The 19,934-nt window shown below is 38.7% G+C and overlaps 1 protein-coding gene across 1 annotated transcript; it reads left to right on the plus strand.

The window, feature by feature from the left end:
* Window positions 1-6,734: 6,734 nt before the first annotated feature.
* B2M (beta-2-microglobulin) lies at window positions 6,735-19,730 on the plus strand. The gene is made up of 4 exons (XM_069105933.1): window positions 6,735-6,888; window positions 15,970-16,248; window positions 17,199-17,258; window positions 19,052-19,730. Exons 1-3 carry the CDS (start codon window positions 6,819-6,821, stop codon window positions 17,213-17,215), a joined length of 366 nt encoding a protein of 121 aa, XP_068962034.1. The 5' UTR covers window positions 6,735-6,818; the 3' UTR covers window positions 17,216-17,258; window positions 19,052-19,730.
* Window positions 19,731-19,934: the final 204 nt, after the last annotated feature.

Raw genomic sequence — 19,934 nt, forward strand, 5'->3', positions numbered from 1 at the left:
CATCTCAAGATGACCAGTATTATGAAATAATAGATAGACCTCTTTACCTGGAGACAGGAAGGCCTTGGTTCCAATCTTGCCTCTGACATTTACCAACTGGATGAACCTGGACAAATTAACCTCTTTGAGTCTCAGTTTCCTCATCTCAAAAAAAATGATATAAAGTATGTAAAGGACTTTACAAACTTTAAAGCAATATATGTGTATGCTTTTATTATTGCCTGGCTCACAGAATTGTTGTGAAGATGATGTAAGATAATAGCTAGTGCTTTAAGGTTTTCAAAATACTGTACCAGTTATTTCATGTGATCCTCCCATCAACCTTGGGAGGTAGGTGCTATTGTTATCTCCATTTTACAGATAGGGAAACAAAGGTTAAGAAAGCTTAAGTGAATCTTCGAGATTAACAGAGCTACTAAATGTCTGAGAGAGGACTTGATCATGTATCTTCTGGACCCCAGTGCAATGCTCTATATACTGCTTCACCTAGTTTTCTGTCCATAAAGTATTAGTGCTACCTAAACCTTAAAGTATTATATAGATCAGAGGTTGTTACTAAGGAGGAGGTAGTCTAATACCTACAGTAACATTTATGTTAGGCAAATAACACTGAGGTTATTTCAGTGTGCCTTGAGTTGAATTAAAGGCTGGATGGATACCATTAGCTCCAAACAGACATTTATTATATTCATCAATTTAATCTCTCTTAGGTCCCAGAAGATCTCTTTTTAAGGTTTCTGTGTCAATGTATGTTCATTCTTTCAACAAAGTAGCATGGGGTAGCAAGATGTGGGTTTGAGTGCTGTCTCTAACATATTTACTGTGTCACTTCTCTCTCAGACACCTCATCTGCAAAATCAGGGGGTTGCACTCTGACTTCTAAGGTCCCTTCTGGGTCTAAATCTCTCATCCTAAGTATTTATTATGGTGCAAAGTACTGTGCTAGGAATACAGAAAGTGAAACTGCTCACTCTCCTGAATTAAGTTACTTCTTCATTAGTCATTATGACAGTCACTGGAATGCATTAAAGGAGTCAGAATGGCTAACTAGTAACAGGATAACATGATCAACTTGGTCTACTTATGAATGTTATTTAATTCTACCACATAAGACATTGAAGAGCTCTCTCCTTGCTGCTCCTTTTTGAAACATCCCTACGTTAGGGTAGCTCTATTTTATAAGGAAAGTATGGCCTGAACCTAGTGATAATAACTCACATACATACAGTTTTAATGTTTACAAAGCACTTCATGTACATTATCTCAACTGGTCCTCACAACACCCTGGTCAGGTCAGTTGTTTATTTGTTTCAGTCCTGTCCAACTCTTCGTGACCTGTGTAGGGGTTTTCTTGGCAAAGACACTAGAGTGGTTTGCTATTTCCTTCTCTAGCTCATTTTATAGATGAGGTGCAGAGGCAAACAGGGTTAAGTGACTTGCCCAGGGTCACACAGCTAGTAAGTGTCTGAGGTCAGATTTGAACTCTGGAAGATGAATCTTCTTGACTTCAGACCCAGCACTCTATTCTCTGTGTCACCTAGCAACCCCTGTCAGGTAAGTACTTCAATTATTATTACTTCCATTTTATAGGTGAGAAAATGAAAAACTCAAAAAAGTTAAATGAATGGCTCATGATCATACAACTTGTGTTTCAGATGCAGGATTTGAATCTCCTGCCTCCTGGACCACTGACATTTTCCATTATTCTGGGCTGCCTGGACTAGGGTTGGTGAGCTGGTGTGTAGTTTAAATTATCTAAATGTGACCTGTTTACTCTTTTGTGGTATGGACATTTCCTATAATGGGCTTATGCTCAAGATTTTGTAAGAGAATGGTAAGAGTCAAATTGGAACTTGATATTACTACAAGGAATTGACAAGACTATTCCTGCTTGGGTGGTATTGACTACAAGTGTGATTTATTCACAAACAAATAGATGAAGAGGGCTTGGAAGTCACCATAGATTGTCTCCTTATGACATTGTCATGACATACTGGTATTCATAAGATTGATGAAAAGTTGGGAAGCGCTGGAAGAAAATGGGAATGAATTGGGTAGGAAGTAGGGTGAAGGAAGAGTCAAGACCTCTGCTTTCCTAAATATTCCATAACCAGGTTGAGTAGTCCAGGCACTAGGAATCTAGAAGCTCCAAAGCAGGAAACAGCAACCTGGGATTTGAGGTCTAATTCTAATCCTAATTACTGTACACCCTTACCGGGATGAGATCTGAACAAAAAGGAAAATGACATATCTTTGGGATCTGGACCCCAAAAAGGAAAAGCCCCTGGATTTTCCCACTTGGTCCTGGTCCCTGACATTTACCTGGGACAATAGGCCCTTCCCAGTTAATTAACTGCCCTTTCACAGTCTGCACCTGGCCCCACCCTAGACAGTCATTCCTTTAATTCCATCTAGACCCCTTCTCTTTTCCCACAGTCTTCTGTGTATAAGATCCATCTTGCCTCCATTAAGGGGCTCAGATTCAGTCTGGCCCACTTGTCAATACAAGCGTCACCCACGCTCAAATTCTTTAAGGATCTAGCCAATATGGCTTATTTTTTGAATCATGCCCACCCTCTATCAGTGTTTTAATAGATCTTGTCTTTGGCTGAAAGAAGGCTTGGGTCAAATTCATTTGGGCAGGACCCACATATCACTATTTTAGAGTCCCAGCACCCCTAATCCTCGACAATTCCACCAAAATTCCTTTTTGTCATTCCCCCAATAAGCTTCTTGAGGGCAAAGATTTATTTATTTTGTTTTTATATCTCCAGAGTATAGCAAGATACATAGTAAGCATATAAGGGTTAGTTGGCTAAAGGGGGACCTGCCATAGTCCCAAGATATTTGGAAGGAAACCCTTTCCTATTTTCTTAGGCAGTTGTATTAAAAAGTTACAAAGTGGTAGAAAGGAACTTTCTATTAAATGAGTGATCTGGATCCATTTTGTCACAGCTATCAGATTAGGCACCTAGTTATCCCCATGCTGTCCATTCCCTGGCATTGGACCTTTCTAGCCAATAGAATATTTCTAGCCAATAACCTTTCTACTGGTCCAAGTCACTGCCCTCAATATTTGCCACTATTACATGGCTATTACCAAAAAATGTCCAATTGCGTATACCTTAGGTTCCCACAAAAGCCCCCTGAAGTCATTGTACTTCTTAACTTCCTGGTTCTGGGTCGGTTGGACTGGCCTTCTCTGGAAAACCATAGGTTGGACCCCACCTGACTACACTCAGGCTCAATTGGGAATTAGCCTTTCTCATGCTCTTTTCTCAATTTGGTTTCTTTTCCCTCTCTTCCTACTCTTTTTGCCCTCCTATTTTTAACCTGATAAAATAATAGCTATATGTAACTTAAACTGTTTACATGCACTCTCTTTACCATAGCCACTTACCCCCTACATGACTGGAAATCAAAGTATGAGTTAAAAACTAAAACAAATTACAAAACCTTTTTCCTGGAGTTGGCCTAAACTTTTAACTAGGTTTGTGTATAATTGCTTCTTGTGTGTCTTCTATGATGCACAAACTTCTAAGATAAAAGAGCAAAATATGAATTATAAAACCATAAAGAGTCAGAACTAGAAGGGATCTTAGAGGTCAGATAATCAGTCCTTCCTTATAGATAAGGGCACTGCAGGTTACTTGATTTATTCAGAAGTAACAGAGCTAGTTAATTATAAAACTGGGACTCTTATTCTGTCTCCAACATTTGGTACATACCAAATCCCAAGTCTCCTAAACCATTGTATAGGATTGTTTCAGCTACATTTAAACATATATATATATATATTTTCCATGAGCCTTACTTGCCAAAAATAATGCTGTATTTCCTAGTATTTCCAGGGAAACTAGGAAACAATTCAGTCTAAGGGTTTAGAATTCTTGAGGTTTTGAAAGAGTTAATACAGCATTTAGGGATGTCTTAATTTGTAACCTTAGGCATTATAACAACAATCAACAATTATCCTAATAGTCACAAATTCTGAAGCAGGCTAGTATAAAATAGCATTATCTCATTCATAGTGGTTTTGTTTGGGTAACTAGGTGGTGCAGTAGATAGAATACTGGACTTGGAATCAGGAAGACTAATCTTCCTGAGTTCAAATCCAGCTTTGGACAATAACTGTGGGATTTTGGGTAAGTCACTCTACCTTGTTTGCCTCAGTTCCTCATCTGTAAAATGAGCTGGAAAAGGAAATGGAAAACCACTCCCATATCTTTGCTGAGAAAATCCCAAATGAGGTCATGAAGAGTTGGACATGATTCAACAACAAAATGATTTTATGTTCCCTGTACTTTGGCCTTCACAATAGTGATAATCACAAAATTAGAATTCCAGTGTTGTACAAGAGCTCGAAGGCCATCTAGTCCAACCTATAGCTGATTAAGAATTCTTTCTATAACTTTCCCAATCAGTGGATGGCTAGCCTCTGCTTAATGGCCTTCCGTGAGGAAATCTTGCTGGCTTTTAGTCATCTCCCCTTCCCTAAGTCCTCACAAACTATCTTCTTTTATTAATGCATTTTAGAATTTTGTGTAGAATAGATCTTGCTAGTTTAGAGGCTCTACTTTCTCTTTTGAAAATTGGGACATTTGCCTTTGTACAGTCCCAAAGTACTTCTCTAAATCTTTAAGATTTTTCAAAAATCATTCAATAATAACATCTGCCAATTGTTGTCCCCTAACAGGTAGTTCTTGGGAGTCTGGTGACTTAGATTTTGCCCATCAGTTACCTTACTTGTCTTGGGTTTACACCTCCTTGCTAACTATTTTTGTTCTGCATTTCTCAGGTCAAAAGCTATTCTACTTAGAAAACAAAACAAACAAAAGAATCTAGTAGTTTAGCCATTTTCACTGTTATCATCCTCATCCATGCTGAGCTTCAATCCTATTCTTTCTTTGATTCTTTTCTTGCCCTTCAATATGTTTTTTTTGTTGCTCATAGTTGCTCATTGCCAGCCTCATGCTATTCTCAATATAGTGTTATGCATATTGTTCTTAGAAGACTATGCTTCCTGACTTACATGGAAATGTGTTTTGCATGACTACATACATATATAACCTATGTTAAATTTCTTGCCTTCTCAATGGGGAGGGAGGGAAGGAGAACAGGGAGATCAAGAGTTTGGAACTCAAAATTTGAAGAAAAAAAAGTTAAAATTGTTTTTATATATAATTGGGGGGAAAATAAAATAATAAATTTTTAAAAAGAAGACCATACTGCCCTTTCAAATTCATCCTCAGTTACTTTCCCTTGCTTATTATGTCTTACTTAAATATCTATAATCTGAAGTTGTTGACTTCTTTAGTCAGTTTCCCATTTTTCCTCTTATCACAACAATTTCTATTTATGTATTCAGAATCTAATTCTTGAAAGTTTACCATCCCTCTTGGGCCTACTTCCTCCACAAAGTACTAGGTCACTAGATCCTGCCCATTTTTTTTTTCTGAACTCTGAAACTCTGCTTCAGCTCTTGCTGGTTGGAGTTAGGCCAAGAATAACAGTTTTCCTTGTTGTTTCTTGCTGTTTTGAAGAATGAAATTATCACTAAGGCAACTTACAAATTTCTCTGCCATTGCTACAATAGTATTCTCTTTTTTAGGTTGATTATTTAATTTCCTGACCTCCTTATTTAATTTCTCCTTTTGTTCAAGAGGTTATTTAACCTGGGTTGTCATCTTCCTTGGGGATTTTGAAGAAACAAATCTTTATTGTAGAAAATCATGGTATGTTTGTTAGAGATGAAAGGAAATTTAGGAGATTGTTCCAATCCTCTTATTTTATAGGTGAGAAAACAGGAACTGAGAGAGGTAAATGAACTTGTCCAAGGTCATGTAGGTAGTAAAGAAGACCTGAGTTCAAATCATCCCTCACAATTAGTAGCTGTAGAAGCCTAGCCAAATGCCTTAACTTTTCTTGGCCTTAGTTTAGTCATCTGAAAAATGGTGATAGTAATAGCACTTACCCCAACAGGCATGAAGATCAAATAATGTGATATGTAAAGCACTTTGCAAACATTAGAGCACTATATATATATGCTAGCTATGAAAAGTGGTGGTGGTGGTGGTGGTGGTGGTGGTAGTAAATGGCACAGGAGATTCAAATCCAAGTCTTCTGTCTCCAAATATAGTAAGTCTTGGATAGTCATCTTCAGCTAAGGGAGAGGGACACCTTTAAGTTTCTACGGTTTGGGGTGTTTTTGTTTTTGTTATGTTTTGTTTTACAGGAGGAATAATCTGTAGAGCTAGGGTTCTTGACCTAGGTCCCTGAACTAGGTTAAAAAAAAAACTACCACATATTTTGACAACTGTCTTTCAATGTAGTTGACTTCCTTTGTAATCCTATGTATTTTACATATTTACAAGCATTACTCTGAGAAGGGATCTGTAAGCTTCCCACAGTTTGCCAATGGAACCCAGGACACCAAAAAGGTTAAGAATCCCTGTGAAAGCCTGCAATCACCCTCCAAATTCTGTCCTAGCACTTCAGAGACCTTTGGCTGAGGTCTGGAGAGGGAATTGTGTCTACCATGTGAGGGTATGATATTTTTAACGATGCAATGATTAAAAAAAAAAAAAGTCCAGCCCAATCCAACTTCCCAGAATTGTCACACGAGGCTTGGTAGTTTCCAAGCAAACGAAAATGAAACTATTGGAAAACCCCTTTTCTAACCTAGAGCAGAGCTTTTTGCCTGGAGACCAGTGACGCGCTGCTATCATTCTCTATGTTTATTGGCAAAGCCACTCACTATATAAAAAGCTGTAGAGGAACTCTAGCTCACTTCCATCTCACCCGACTGTCTTGCGAAGATGGCTCGCCTCTTCCTTTTTGCTGTTCTGGGACAATTATGCATCCTTCCCTACTTGGATGCTATCACAAGTGAGTTCCAGTCTCATTCTCTTTTTCCCTACCCCGGATCCGTAGCCCTAGAATGGGTCCCTGAGCCCTGGACTCATTTAGCCTAGTCTGTCCTATTCCTCCTCAGCAGGATGGAAGAGGTCTGGTAAATTGGGGTCTGGGAGAGTTGGACCCTTCAGGGTGTGTGGCTCCTGGGAGCCAGAGCTGTTGGCTTCCCTTCCTGGCAGTACATGCTTAGAACTAGCTAGGAGCTATTTAGACGGTAGGGGTGTGTGTGTGTGTGGGGTGGGGGGAACGCTTAGGTGGTGAGGTGGTAGGGGGGGGGAGTAAGGGAAAGGCTGGGGGAAGGCAATACGGAGGTAGAGTTTCGAGATCCAAGTCAACCCAGGAAAGGGTGGTTCACTGGGTGCTTCTCTATAACTTCTCCGGATCAAGTGGCTTTGTGACGGGGCTGGGGGAGACTTTGGCTGTCTCTAATCCCGGGGGTAAAGCGGTGTCTCCCTATTCCTCAGCAGGATGGAAGAGGTCTGGCAAATTGGGGTCCAGGAGAGTTGGACCCTTCAGGGTTTGTGGTTCCTGGGAGCCAGAGCTGTTGGCTTCCCTTCCTGGCAGTACATGCTTAGAACTAGCTGGGAGCTATTTAGGACAGTGAGGGTGTGTGTGTGGGGGAAACTATTAGGTGTGTATGGGGGGGGGGGGGGGGGGTCGGGGTGTAAGGGAAAGGCTGGGGAAGGGCAATACGGAGCTAGAGTTTCGGGATCTAAGTCAACCCAGGAAAGGGTGGTTCACTGGGTGCTTCCCTTTAACTTCTCCGGATCAAGTGGCTTTGTGACGGGATTGGGGGAGACTTTGGCTATCTCTAATCCCGGGGTAAAGCAGTGTCTCCCTCCTACTTTGGGGCTCTGAGAACTGGCAGGCATCTAAGTGCAGTTGTCGAGGGCTGTGGCAATCGTACAGCCGAGGGGGTGGGGGAGTTGGGGAGTGAGAACAAGGGAGAGACGGGTGGCCCTGAGGTCTGATAGAAACGCCACTTTGTAAGCGGAACTCGCTGGAACTTGCCTTCAAGATAGGCTCTCGATCTCGCACAGCTCCTAACCTTCCCCACCTTCAGATGTAAACTATCCCACATATATGTGTTGTGTGTATATGTATAAATCCCATATATATGTATGAATCTATACCGTCTTCATCCAAGCCCGCTCCTTGATGCCATCCTCTCCTGTCTTTTTCAGCAGACCGTCCCCATTATCAGCCTATATTCAACCTTTATCTCCTGATTCCTTACCTGTTGCCTACAAATACACTCGAATTTTTTCCCATTCTTAAAAAAAAAAAAAAAACAAAACCAGGGGCGTCTAGGTGGTGCAGTGAATAGAGCACCGGCCTGGAATCAGGAGGATCTGGGTTCGGATTCGGCCCTCAGACACTTAACACACGCACGCACAAAAACTAGCCGTGTGACTTTGGGCAAGTCACTTAACACCAATTGCCCTTCAAAAAAGAGCAAAAAAACAGAACAAACCAACTCTACCCAGATCCTCCCATTCTCATTGTCCTCTCCCTCTCCTCTATTTCTCAATCAAATTCATTGGAAAAGCTTCACTTAGAAAACTCCACTTCGTCTCTCCTTTTTAAACCTCCGGAAATCTAGTTGCCAACCTGCTCTTTACAAAATTACTTAAATCTCCTAATACCAAATTTTACTGCTTGTTCTCAGTCCTCATTCTCACTGGCCTCTGCTGCATTCCACATTGTTAACCTCCTGGATTTCTCTTTTCTGGGCCTTTCTTACTGCCCTGGTTCTCTTCCTACATCTCGGGGCACTCCTGCTTAGTCTGCTTTGTTGATTCATTGCTCTAGTCTGGATCACTAACTGTGGGTGTACCCCAAGGCTTGGTCCTGGGTTCTTTTCCTTTTATCTCTTTATACTTTCTCATTGGGTGTGACCATAAACTCCCCTGGATTTTGATTACTATCTCACTCCTAGATCATCCAGCCCTAGTCTCTCTCTTGAGCTCCAGTCCCTCATCACCAGCTGTCTACTGGGTATTTCAAGCTGGATGTCCTTTAGATATCTCAAACTCAGAATGTCAAAAACTATGGATTATCATCTCTCCATAATGCATTCCTCTTCCAAATTTCTCTATTACTGCAATCCTTCCAGTCACCCATATTTGCAACCTTGCTGTCATCCTCAACTCCTCATTCTCATTCAGCCTATATATTAAATCAATTGTCAAATGTTATTATTTCTATCTCCACAAAATCTCTGGAATATGGCTCCTCCTCTCCATCCACATAGCCATGGCCCTAATTTAGGCACTTCTCACCTCTCATTTGAATGCTACTATAGCCTTCTAATTTCCATCCTCATTACAGCCCTAAAGGGATTTTCCTAAAATCACCTGACACCTCTCCCTCCCAGCTCAATAAACTCCAAATGCTCTAAATTGCTTCTGAAATTTTAAAAAATAAAATAAGAATGAAAAACTTCCTAGAGGACATGGCTTCTGAGCTGGGTCTTGGAAATGGGTTAAGGTGGTGAAGAAGTGGAGGCAAGAATTTAGATTATTCTTGTGGAAGTTTAGCTTGAAAAGAATGAGTTTACATCTCTCTCCGAATTTTGGCTAAGAGCAAGATTTCCCCTGTGGCTAATGTTGGTCCACCTCCTGTCCCCCAGAAATCAGATAGTAGCATCCCTTAATTTTGTGTTTAGGTTAGCTGTCTTTTGTTTCCTAAGCTTCTTTCAGGGTAGGTTTACTGTTTGTCAAGTTTACCCACAGACCAGAAGGAGAAAGTATGTTGGTTGATTATTTTTGAAAAGGTCACTCTTTTCCCCCTTCCGAATTTCTCCAGTTCATCCGCTATACTGAGTTGGCTCTATGGTAAAGCATATAGAAACATGGGGGAAGTTTTACAACCATGGACTGAGAATCAACAAACAAAAAGTGTCTGTACAGATATGTTATGGAATAAACGATGATGGATATTTATAGCTTTAGCCTGAACTAGCTCAGACAGCTTTCTTTCTTTTTCTTCCTTTCTTTCTTTTCTTCCTTCCTTTCACTCTTTCTTTCTTTTTCTCCCCCCTCTCATTCTTTTTCTCTTTTTAAAATTTAAAAATTTAAACTTAGCAACTCTCAACAAAAACATTCAAATACATAAACACACACAACATTATATGTGAAATTGTAAACTGTTACTAATGTTTTATTTCAAAGTTTGGGTACTGACTTTAAAAGGAAAAAAATGCCCAGTTTGCTTTTGTGTTCCTTCTGAATTATTTTCATCTGAGTATATATATTTTAGATTTTGTGGGTTTTTTTTTTATACTCACGGTGTATTCATGTTTTGTTTTTGCTTTCTTTATCATAATGTCATTACATATTTCACTGAATTTTTAAAATATGTTATTGATAATCACAGAACTCATGCAACTCAAGTTATCAAAGCTTCATATAGAAAATCACAGAGTTGGAAGGGATCTCAGAGTTAATGTAGTCCAAACTATACCTGAATAGGATTCCCTTCTACAACCTAACAGATAAAGTTCTGTACTTGGAGTCAGGAATACCTGAATTCAATTCAATTCATTATTAGCTGTGTGACTGGGTTAGTCCCATAACTTCTCTGTTTCCTCATCTTTTTTTTTTCTTTTGAATAGTCTTTTATTTTTCCCCCAATTACGTGTAAAAACAAACTTTAACATTCTTTTTTTTTTTTGCTTTTTGGAGGGTGATTGGGGTTAAGTGACTTGCCCAAAGTCACATGGCTAGCGTGTCAAGTGTCTGAGGCTGGATTTGAAATTAGGTCCTCCTAATTCCAGGGCCGGTGCCACGTTGCCACCCCCTTAACATTCATTTTTAAAAATTTTGAGTTCCAAATTCTCTCCCTCCCTATTGTTAAGCAAATTTGATATAGGTTATACATCTGCAGTCAAACAAAACATATTTCCATATTAGTCATGTTGTGAAAGAAAATACAGACCATAAAAACATCAGTTTCCTCAGCTTTAAAATGAGAAGGTTGGACTCAGTGGTCTAAGTTTCCTTCTAGCTCAAAAGCTATAATTTCATAGTCCTGTGACCCACCAGACAAACTGTTTCTAGTCTCTGCTTGAAGACCTCCTGTGATAGGAAACTCACTACCTGCTCAGGGAGACTTTTCTACTTTTAAACAGGTCTAATTGTTATGAAGTTTTTTCCCCTTCTATCAAGCCAAACTTTAAAATGTCTGTTTGATTCTCTTGGGTCTTTTTATGATGTATATTCCACTCATATGAGAGAATCTACTTATCACTGGAGGTAATGATTCAATTCTATTTAATTCAACAAGCCTTTGTTAGGCACCTACTATGTGTAAAGTCTACTAAGGGGATTCAAAGACTCTACCTTAAAGTAACATTCTACTGAGGGGATATAACATTTATATATAAATAAGTATAAGATAATTTGAGGAGAAGAAAGTAGTGATTAGTAAGACAGGAAAAGGCTGCCTGGAGGGAGTGGCATCCAAGTTGAGCCTTGAAAGAAGTTAAGGATTCTGGGAAGCAAAAATGAGAAGAGAATGTATTCCAGGCATGGGAACAACCTGTGCAAAGACATGGAGGCAAGAGAAGAAATAACTGAGTTTGGAGTACAGATGGCAGGTCAGTTTGGTTGGACTCTAGAGCATATGAAGGGGAATAATATAAAATAAATCTGGAAGGCTAGGCTGCAGCCAGATTATACAAGGTATTTAAAAATGAGTTTTTATTTTATAGTAGAGGTAACAGGGAATCAATAAAGGTTTTTTTTTATTGGAGTGGAAAAAGACATGGTCAGACCTGTGCTTTAGGAAGATTATTTTGGAAGCTCTATGACTAATTTTGAGTTTTATTGTGCTCCAGGATTATTTTTCAAATATAGCCAGAATTATGGCATAGTACCATTCGGTTACTTTTTTTTTTTTTGCTATTATAAATAATGCCTCTGCAATCATCAAAACTACTTGGTACTGCTTAAGAAATAAAGTGGTGAAAAAAAAAGAGTACTGATAGATACTTGGGGGGCGGCTAGGTGGCTTAGTGAATAAAGCACTGGCCCTGGAGTTAGGAGGACCTGAGTTCAAAAACAGCCTCAGACATTTAACACAAAACTAAGCCATGTGACTTTGGGCAAGTAACTTAACCCCAATTGCCCTACCTTCCCCCCTGCAAAAAGAAAAAGAAAGAAAGAAAGAAAAAATGAATTCACTATCTGACAAAAACATCTGGGAAAGTTGGAAAATAGTATAGCAGAAACCAAGCATAGACCAACATCTTACACCCTATACCAAGATAAAGTCAAAATGGGTACATGATTTAGTTATAAAGGCTGATAATCATAAACAAACTGAGAGACCAAGGGATAGTTTGCCTGTCGGATTTATGGAGAAGGGAAGAATTTTATGACCAAATAAAAGATAGAGAACATTATGAAATACAAAATGCATAATTTTGATTACATTAAATTGAAAAGTTTTTGTACAAACAAAGCCAATGCAATCGAGATTAGAAGGGAAACAGAAAATTGGGAAACAAATTTTATAACCAGTGTCTCTGATAAAGGCCTCATTTCTAAAATATATAGAGAACTGAGTCAAATTTACAAGAATATAAATCATTCCCCAATTGATAAATGGTCAAAGGATAGGAACTGGCAGTTTTCAGATGAAGAAATTAAAGCTGTCTACAGTCATATGAAAAAAATGCTCTAATTGCTGTTGATTAGAGAAATGCAAATCAAAATGACACTGAGGGGGGCGGCCAGGTGGTGCAGTGGGTAAGATCACTGGCCCCAGAGTTGGGATGACGTGGGATCGAATCCGGGCTCAGATACTTAGCACCACACCCAGAAATAACTGGCTGTGTAACCTTGACCAAGTTACTTAATCCCAATTGCTTTAAAAAAAATGACACTGAGGTACCACATCATACCTATCAGATTGGCTAACATGACAAAACAGAAAAATGATAAATGTTAGAGATGTGGGAAAATTGGAACACTAATGCATTGTTGGTGGAGTTGTGAACTAATCCAAACATTCTAGAGAGCAACCTAGAAGTATGCACAAAGGGCTATAAAACTGTTCAAACCCTTTGACCCAGCAAATACAATTTCTAGGTCTATATTCCAAAGAGATAATAAAAACAGGAAAAGGACCCACATGTACAAAAATATTTATAACAGCTCTTTTTGTGGTGGCCAAGAATTGGAAATTGAGGGGATACCCATCAATTGGAGAATGACTGAACAAGTTATGGTATATGAATGTAATGGAATACTATTATTCCATAAGAAATGATGAACAAGCAGACTTCAGAAAAACCTAGAAAGACTTAGATGAACTGATACTGAGTGAAGTGAACAGAACCAGGAGAGCATTGTACACAGTAATAGCCACATTGTGCAATGATGAACTTTGATAGACTTAGCTCTTTTCAGCAATGCAAGGATCTAAGACAATTCCAAAAGACTCATGATAGAAAATGCTATCCACATCCAGAAAAAGAACTATGGAGTCTAAATGCAGATTGAACCATATTATTTGCTCTCTCTCTCTCTTTTTGGTTTCTTTCTCATGGTTTTTCCCATTGGTCCTAATTCTTCTTTACATGACTAATGTAAAAATGTTTACTATGAATATATATATAAATACACAGCCAAGGGTGTGTTTGTGTGTGTGTGCGTGTGTGCAAAGCCTTTATCAGACTTCGTGCTGCTTTGGGGTGGGAGGAGGGAAGGGATAGGGAGAAAATTTGGAACTCAAAATCTTATGGAAGTGAATGGTGAAAGCTAAAAATAAAAATAAATAAATTTTAAAAACAAAAAAAATAACGCTTCTATGATTATTTTCTGTACAATTAGGTATTTTCCTCTTACAATAATATCTTTAAGTCTTAGTAGTGGGGACCACTGAGTCAAGATCATGAACAGTTTTGTAACTTTTATTTTTATGCAGCTGCTGTTTTGAAAAAAAAAAAAGGTTGTACCAGTGTGTTTCTCCACAGTGTTGCCAACAATGAATTTGATCATTTAAAACTATTTTTGTTAATTCGATGAGTAAAAGGCAGTTTTCATGTGCATTTTTGTTATTAAAGAATTGGAATCACGGGGCGGCTAGGTGGTGCAGTGAGTAAAACGCCGGTCCCCAAGTCAGGAGGACCCAAGTTCGGTTCTGGCCTCAGACACTTAACACCAACACAAAAAAACTAGCTGTGTAACCTTGGGCAAATTACTTAACCCCAACTGCCCTCTAAAAAGTAAAAAAAAAGAGAATTGAAATAATTTTCAGATGATTATTGATAATTCATGTTTCTTTTGGGAACTACTTGTTCATATTCTTTGGCCATGTATTCATTGGAGAATGGATCTTATTGAGATGTCAGTGGTGCAATAGGTAGAGTGCTGGGCTTGATTTCAAATCCAGCATCAGACACTTATTAGTTGTGTGTGATCCTGGACAAGCCACTTCACTTCTGTCTGTCTCAATTTTATTATCTGTAAAATGGAAATCATAATAGTACCTACTTTCTCAGGGCTGTTGTGAGGGTAAAATGGGATAATATTTGTAAAGTGCTTTGCAAATCATAAAGTGCTACATAAGTTCTAGCTATTGTTGTTTAGTTCAAAATTTATAAATTATAAACTCTTTTCTACAATAATTAAGATAGGCTTAATACCCTTTGACCATGTCACTCGGCTCATTTCTCAAATATAAATAGATAATTCATTTTGTCATGTTGAACAAAATAGAATTTTCATATATTATTTAATTGTATAGCTTCTTGGACCCAATAAGGAAGGGTTCGACAGTATCTAGTGTCTATTTATTTCCCCAGTTATGATCTTCACTTTAGAGATGAGGAAACTGAACCTCAGAGAGGTTAAAGAATTTGTCACGGCAATTTAGTGAGCAAGACCAAGTCGCCCCAAGGTTCTTTCCAATATACCACATTGCCTCAGTCTCGCCTCACTATTTCATTTTTAAAAGTTGTGTCCTAAGGGCTCATAACTGTAGGAATACAGTTATGTCTTCCTCCTGACTCCCAGCTCCTTAACTAACTCCGTAAGATCCACATCTCCTTATCAGACCCCAGTTTTCCCTCTATACTACACCCTTTCAGCCTCTATCCAAATTGTAGTCATCAGCAGTAGCTTATAGCTTGGGGGACTCTTGATTCTTTGTAGTAGAAGAGAAGTGGTGATGTATTCCTGCTGTCCAAACCTGGAACTCTGAAAACATTTTCCTATGGAAACATTATTATATGTGGTGGTTAGATTACATAGTACTCTTAGTGTAATTTTTTTGTTGTTCACTCATGTCTGATTCTTTGTAACCCTAGTGGGGTTTTCCTTGGCAAAGATACTGGAGTGGTTTGCCATTTCCTTCTGCTCATTTTACAGATGAGGAAACCAAGGCAAGCAGGGTTAAGTGACTTGTCTGGGGTCACACAGCCAGTAAGTGTCTGAGGCCAAATTTGAACTCATGAAGATAAATTTTCCAGATTCAAAGCCCAGTGCTCCATCCACTGTGCCACTCAGCTGCCCCACAACATACTTTTAAGTTTAACCTGAGGTGCAGCTAGATGGCACAGTGAATAGAGCCCTGGCCCTGGAGTCAGGAGGACCTGAGTTCAAACCTGGCCTCAGACACTTGACACTTACTAGCTGTGTGACCTTGAACAAGTCACTTAACCCCAATCAGCTCACCTCCAGCTCCCCCCCAAAAAAAGGTTAATCTGCATTACTAAAAAGTGCATTACTGTACTGTCTCCATTACTTTCTTAAGTCTAGAAATTAGCAAAACAATAAACCAAGCCCTGATTTATATAGTTTGTTGACACAAAGGTGTCAGTGCTCACACTGAAAATTTAACTATCAGCTCTTAGAATAGCTAGAACTGACATCAGGACATACCTGTCCCAATGCAACAGACCTGAAAGGGGATGCCCACCCCCCCAAACTGGAGGTGAAGGTGATAGAAGAATCACCAAAGCTTCTATCTATCTGGGGCTTAAGTTCTACCATAGTAGGTCAAATAATCTGACTTTTTCTTTTTCCTCTTTCTTGTGTTCCTCAGGTTCTCCTAAGGTTCAGGTTTATTCCCGCCACCCACCAGACAGTGACAAAGAAAACTTCATGAATTGCTATGTGTCAGGTTTCCACCCACCCCAGATCACCATTGAACTATTCAAAGATGGGAAAAAGATTGAAAAGGTGGAGGAGTCTGACCTGTCCTTCAGCAATGACTGGACTTTCAATCGCCTTGTCTCCGCTCCTTTTGACCCAAAGTCCAAAAATGATTATACCTGTAAAGTTACCCATTCAACCCTCCAGCTCCCTAAAGTGATTAAATGGGGTAAGTTCTAAATTCTTCCTTCACCAATTTTAGGTGGGTTCCACTTGTCTCTGAATAGCTTCTTATCAGAAAACTTTAACAAGCACAAAGAATATGATCATTAAAACCCTACATGGTGACATCACATGGGTTCAGTATATATTAGGCATCTTGGCTGAGCTGCCCTAATGCCCCACAGTGTATTGGCCTTGTGAGCTGGTCAGCTGAAGAGAGGAGAACCAGGAGAATAAAGGCCATTAGCACTTACAAATAGTAAGCTTTAAGAAATGCACTATTGGGGCAGCTAGTTGTTGCCATGGATAGAGCACTGGTCCTGGAATCGAGAAGAGCCGAATTCAGATAACAGCCTCAGACACTTACTTAGCAAGTCACCTAATCTTCCAAAAAAACAAACCAAGCAAAAGAAATGTGCTATCTATGTTGTGTATTACATTTTTAGTTTAAATTAAAATTCTTACTTACTGTTAGCCTTTTATTTTGGCTATAGACCTGTGTTCTTTTGAAGTACAATTTCTATAGCTATTCTTTATTCTCTTTTAGGGGGGATAATTATGAAAGGGTTTTGCCATATTTTTAGAGGGACATAGTATATGGCATAAAATATATATGTATATGTAGGCTTCCGTGAATGAATGAAAAGGGGAATGCTACATAGTTTTGACAGTTTCACTGGTAGCACAGAATGTCACAGGGGTCTGCATCTCTCCCAGATCTTTGATATTCCCGTGTATAATGTTAATTTTTTTTTCGGATTTAGTGGAGCAAAAAGCCTGCCTCTGAATTATATTCCACATCTTCCGCCCCCACTGCCAAGTGAATAGCCATGATAGCATCTTCTCTGAGCTATCTTCAGACAGGAATAACATAGTTCCTTCAGTACTGCTCATGATGTTGGTCTGTGATTTCTTCACATCAAAGCTTAATGTATTTTTTTCTCATCTCTTTTACAGACCCAGAAAACAACTAACGTGTGTAATAAAGAGTCTGCTGTTGACCTTGGACATTTGGAGGTTTTTGTTTTTTTCTCATTTCATTATCTTTTTTTCCCCAAAGAAGTTCACAGATTCCCCTGAAATCTATTCACAGACCTCAGGTTAAATAAAAGCCCATTATGAAGAAGATGGTGGTTGAACTGAATCTTAAAGGAAGTGAAAGGAGGGAATGCATGCCAAGCATGTGAGACAGCCCATGCAAAGGCACAGAGACGGAAGATACCATCTGCCAATTAAACTTACAGTTCTCATTAGGATTTCAGGCTAGTCAAAGTCAAATGGTACCCTGTCATCAAACACAATATCCAGATAGTGACTTTATGTGAGGCAACTAGGTGGCATAGTGGATACTATGCTAGGCCAGGAGTCAGAAGATCTGGGTTCAAATCCTACTGTACTAGCTATGTGATCCTGGGCAAGTCACTTCACCTCTGTCTGCCTCAATTTCCTTGTCTGTAGGTTGAGATAATAACTGCACCAGCCTCTCTGGGTTAAGGACCAAATGAGAAAATATTTGTAAAAGGCTTTACAGATGCTAATTGCTAACTATCCTCCTCATTATTATTAAATGCTAACTATGGCTCCGATGAGCTGGCTCTTTTACAAATGGTAACTACCTAGAAGTAGAAGCTGAGGCTGGACAACTCTAGAAGTAGAACTAGGAAGCCAGCGGTGTTTTGTAGTCCATAGGACTTGCCTGCTGGACTCTGTTAGCTTCCTGTTGATTCTAGGATACAAGAGAAACACCTTCTATTCAGCTTGTTAGAACCCTTTTAAAACGTAAAACCTCAGTCTCACTGGGCCTTACTCCCTGTGGCATGCTCTTTGGTTTAGCCAAAGTGGCCTTCTTTTCTGGCCCTCCTTCCATCTCCCTTCTCTTGGCCTTTGTGCCTGGAAAGCACTCCCTCCCTACTTCTACCTCATCAAGGAAGACCCTCTGCAAGATGCAGTTCAACTGCATCAACTTCTGTCTTCTCCAAAAGCAGAATAGATTTCATGTATTTTATACATTTAAAAACCTTATTCTGAGAAGGGGTCAGTAAACTTAATTAAACTGCCAAAAGGGTTCATGACACAAAAAAGATTAAAAACTCTTGTTCTCCATGAATCTCATCTGTTAGTATTGTTCCTTCCAACCTACCTTGTATTTAATTACTTTTTATTCATTTGTATTTATTCACTTTATAGTTGTGTTACATATACATACATACAGACATTGTCAGTAGAGGTCCTTTCAATTTGAAAAATGTTATGAATATTGTTGATAAGAAAAATTGCAAAAAAAATGCCACTCATTTAACTTTTACACAGAATCAATTATTTTTCATGACACATTAACATCAATAATTTTCATGGACAGTTGTCTTTCTGTTGGTTTTCTAGAACTTTTTGGTTAATTTTTTTTGTTCATTTCTCTGAAGCAAGACTTCACATGACCTTGAGTACAGAGATGTCAGACCAATTCTTTGGTTATACTTGGTTGCCTCCTAGCTTTCTGAGTGCAAATCCATCTGAAGTATTGTAGGTAATAAATTATAATGGATAAAGGAAAAAAAAGGAAGTGTTATTATTATGTACACACATGTATATGTAGCACAAATATAGTAAATAAATAGAAATATATTTGTGTATGCCTATGTGCATGGAGTTAGGCTTATCCTCTTCTATTAGAATATAATAAAAGCTCCTTACAAGTAGGCAGTTGAGCTTCGTAGTTGTATCCCTAGTACTGAGCAAAGTGCCCAGCATGTAGTAGGTGCTTTAAAATGTGTTTTTTTGATGGAATAATGGATTTTTTTCTTCTTCCTTAGGTTTCAAGAAGTCTGGCCTGAAACAGAAGAATATTAAATACTACTGCATTTTCCTAAAATTGCATTTAAATGGGATTTGACTTTAATTTAGCTAAATTTGAGTAGGTGTAGAAATGCTGACAGTCTTCTTTTCTTTAAAGTTTCACTTTATTTACCTGCTATGCATGTATCATTCAATATGTAGGCATTTAGACATTGTAAGGAATGTATAGCTTTGAGAGAGGGGGGAATGAATGCTGGGAGAACTTATTTGTTCTCTTTGTAAGTCCTGAATTAGTCAGTTACTTCTTCATGCAGAATGATTAATTAGCTACATCATAGCTATATATGATAAATTCATTGATGCTAAGAATCTCAAACTCTTGACTGCTTCTATGTTTAGAATTTTATAGGATTACTTGAATATAATGTTATCAGTATCATTGGGGGTCAATAACCTAACAAGCATTTAATAAGGACCCTAGTTCTAAAATGTCCAGAACATTGAGTATGTGAACATCCCTCTGAGAGTGCTGAACCTTTCCTCTGTCAAAAAGTAAGAAACTGCATACTGGCAGCAATTTTTGTATTAAATATTAAATCTAAAATCTAAATCTAAAAAGGAAAGCCCCAAAATGTGCTTACTTAAATTTTGCTGTTGATTAAGTCTGTTTTACTGAATAAAAGAATTGTGAAACTGGGTGTGTAAATTTCTCAAGTCAAAATGATGGGCAGTTTTCCAGTGGGATTATAATACAGTACTGTAGTTTGAGGCAGTTAGGTGGCATGGTGAGAAGAACACCAGACTTGAGGTTAGGAAGACTCATCTTCCTGAGTTCAAATCTGGCCTCAGACACTTATTAGCTGTGTGACCCTGGGCAAGTTTCCTCATCTGTAAAATGAG

The sequence above is a fragment of the Petaurus breviceps genome, unplaced genomic scaffold (assembly GCF_028583685.1).
Source record: "Petaurus breviceps papuanus isolate PSGF00001 unplaced genomic scaffold, PetGlider_PUasm1.0 77, whole genome shotgun sequence".
In the NCBI taxonomy this organism is placed as follows: domain Eukaryota; kingdom Metazoa; phylum Chordata; class Mammalia; order Diprotodontia; family Petauridae; genus Petaurus; species Petaurus breviceps.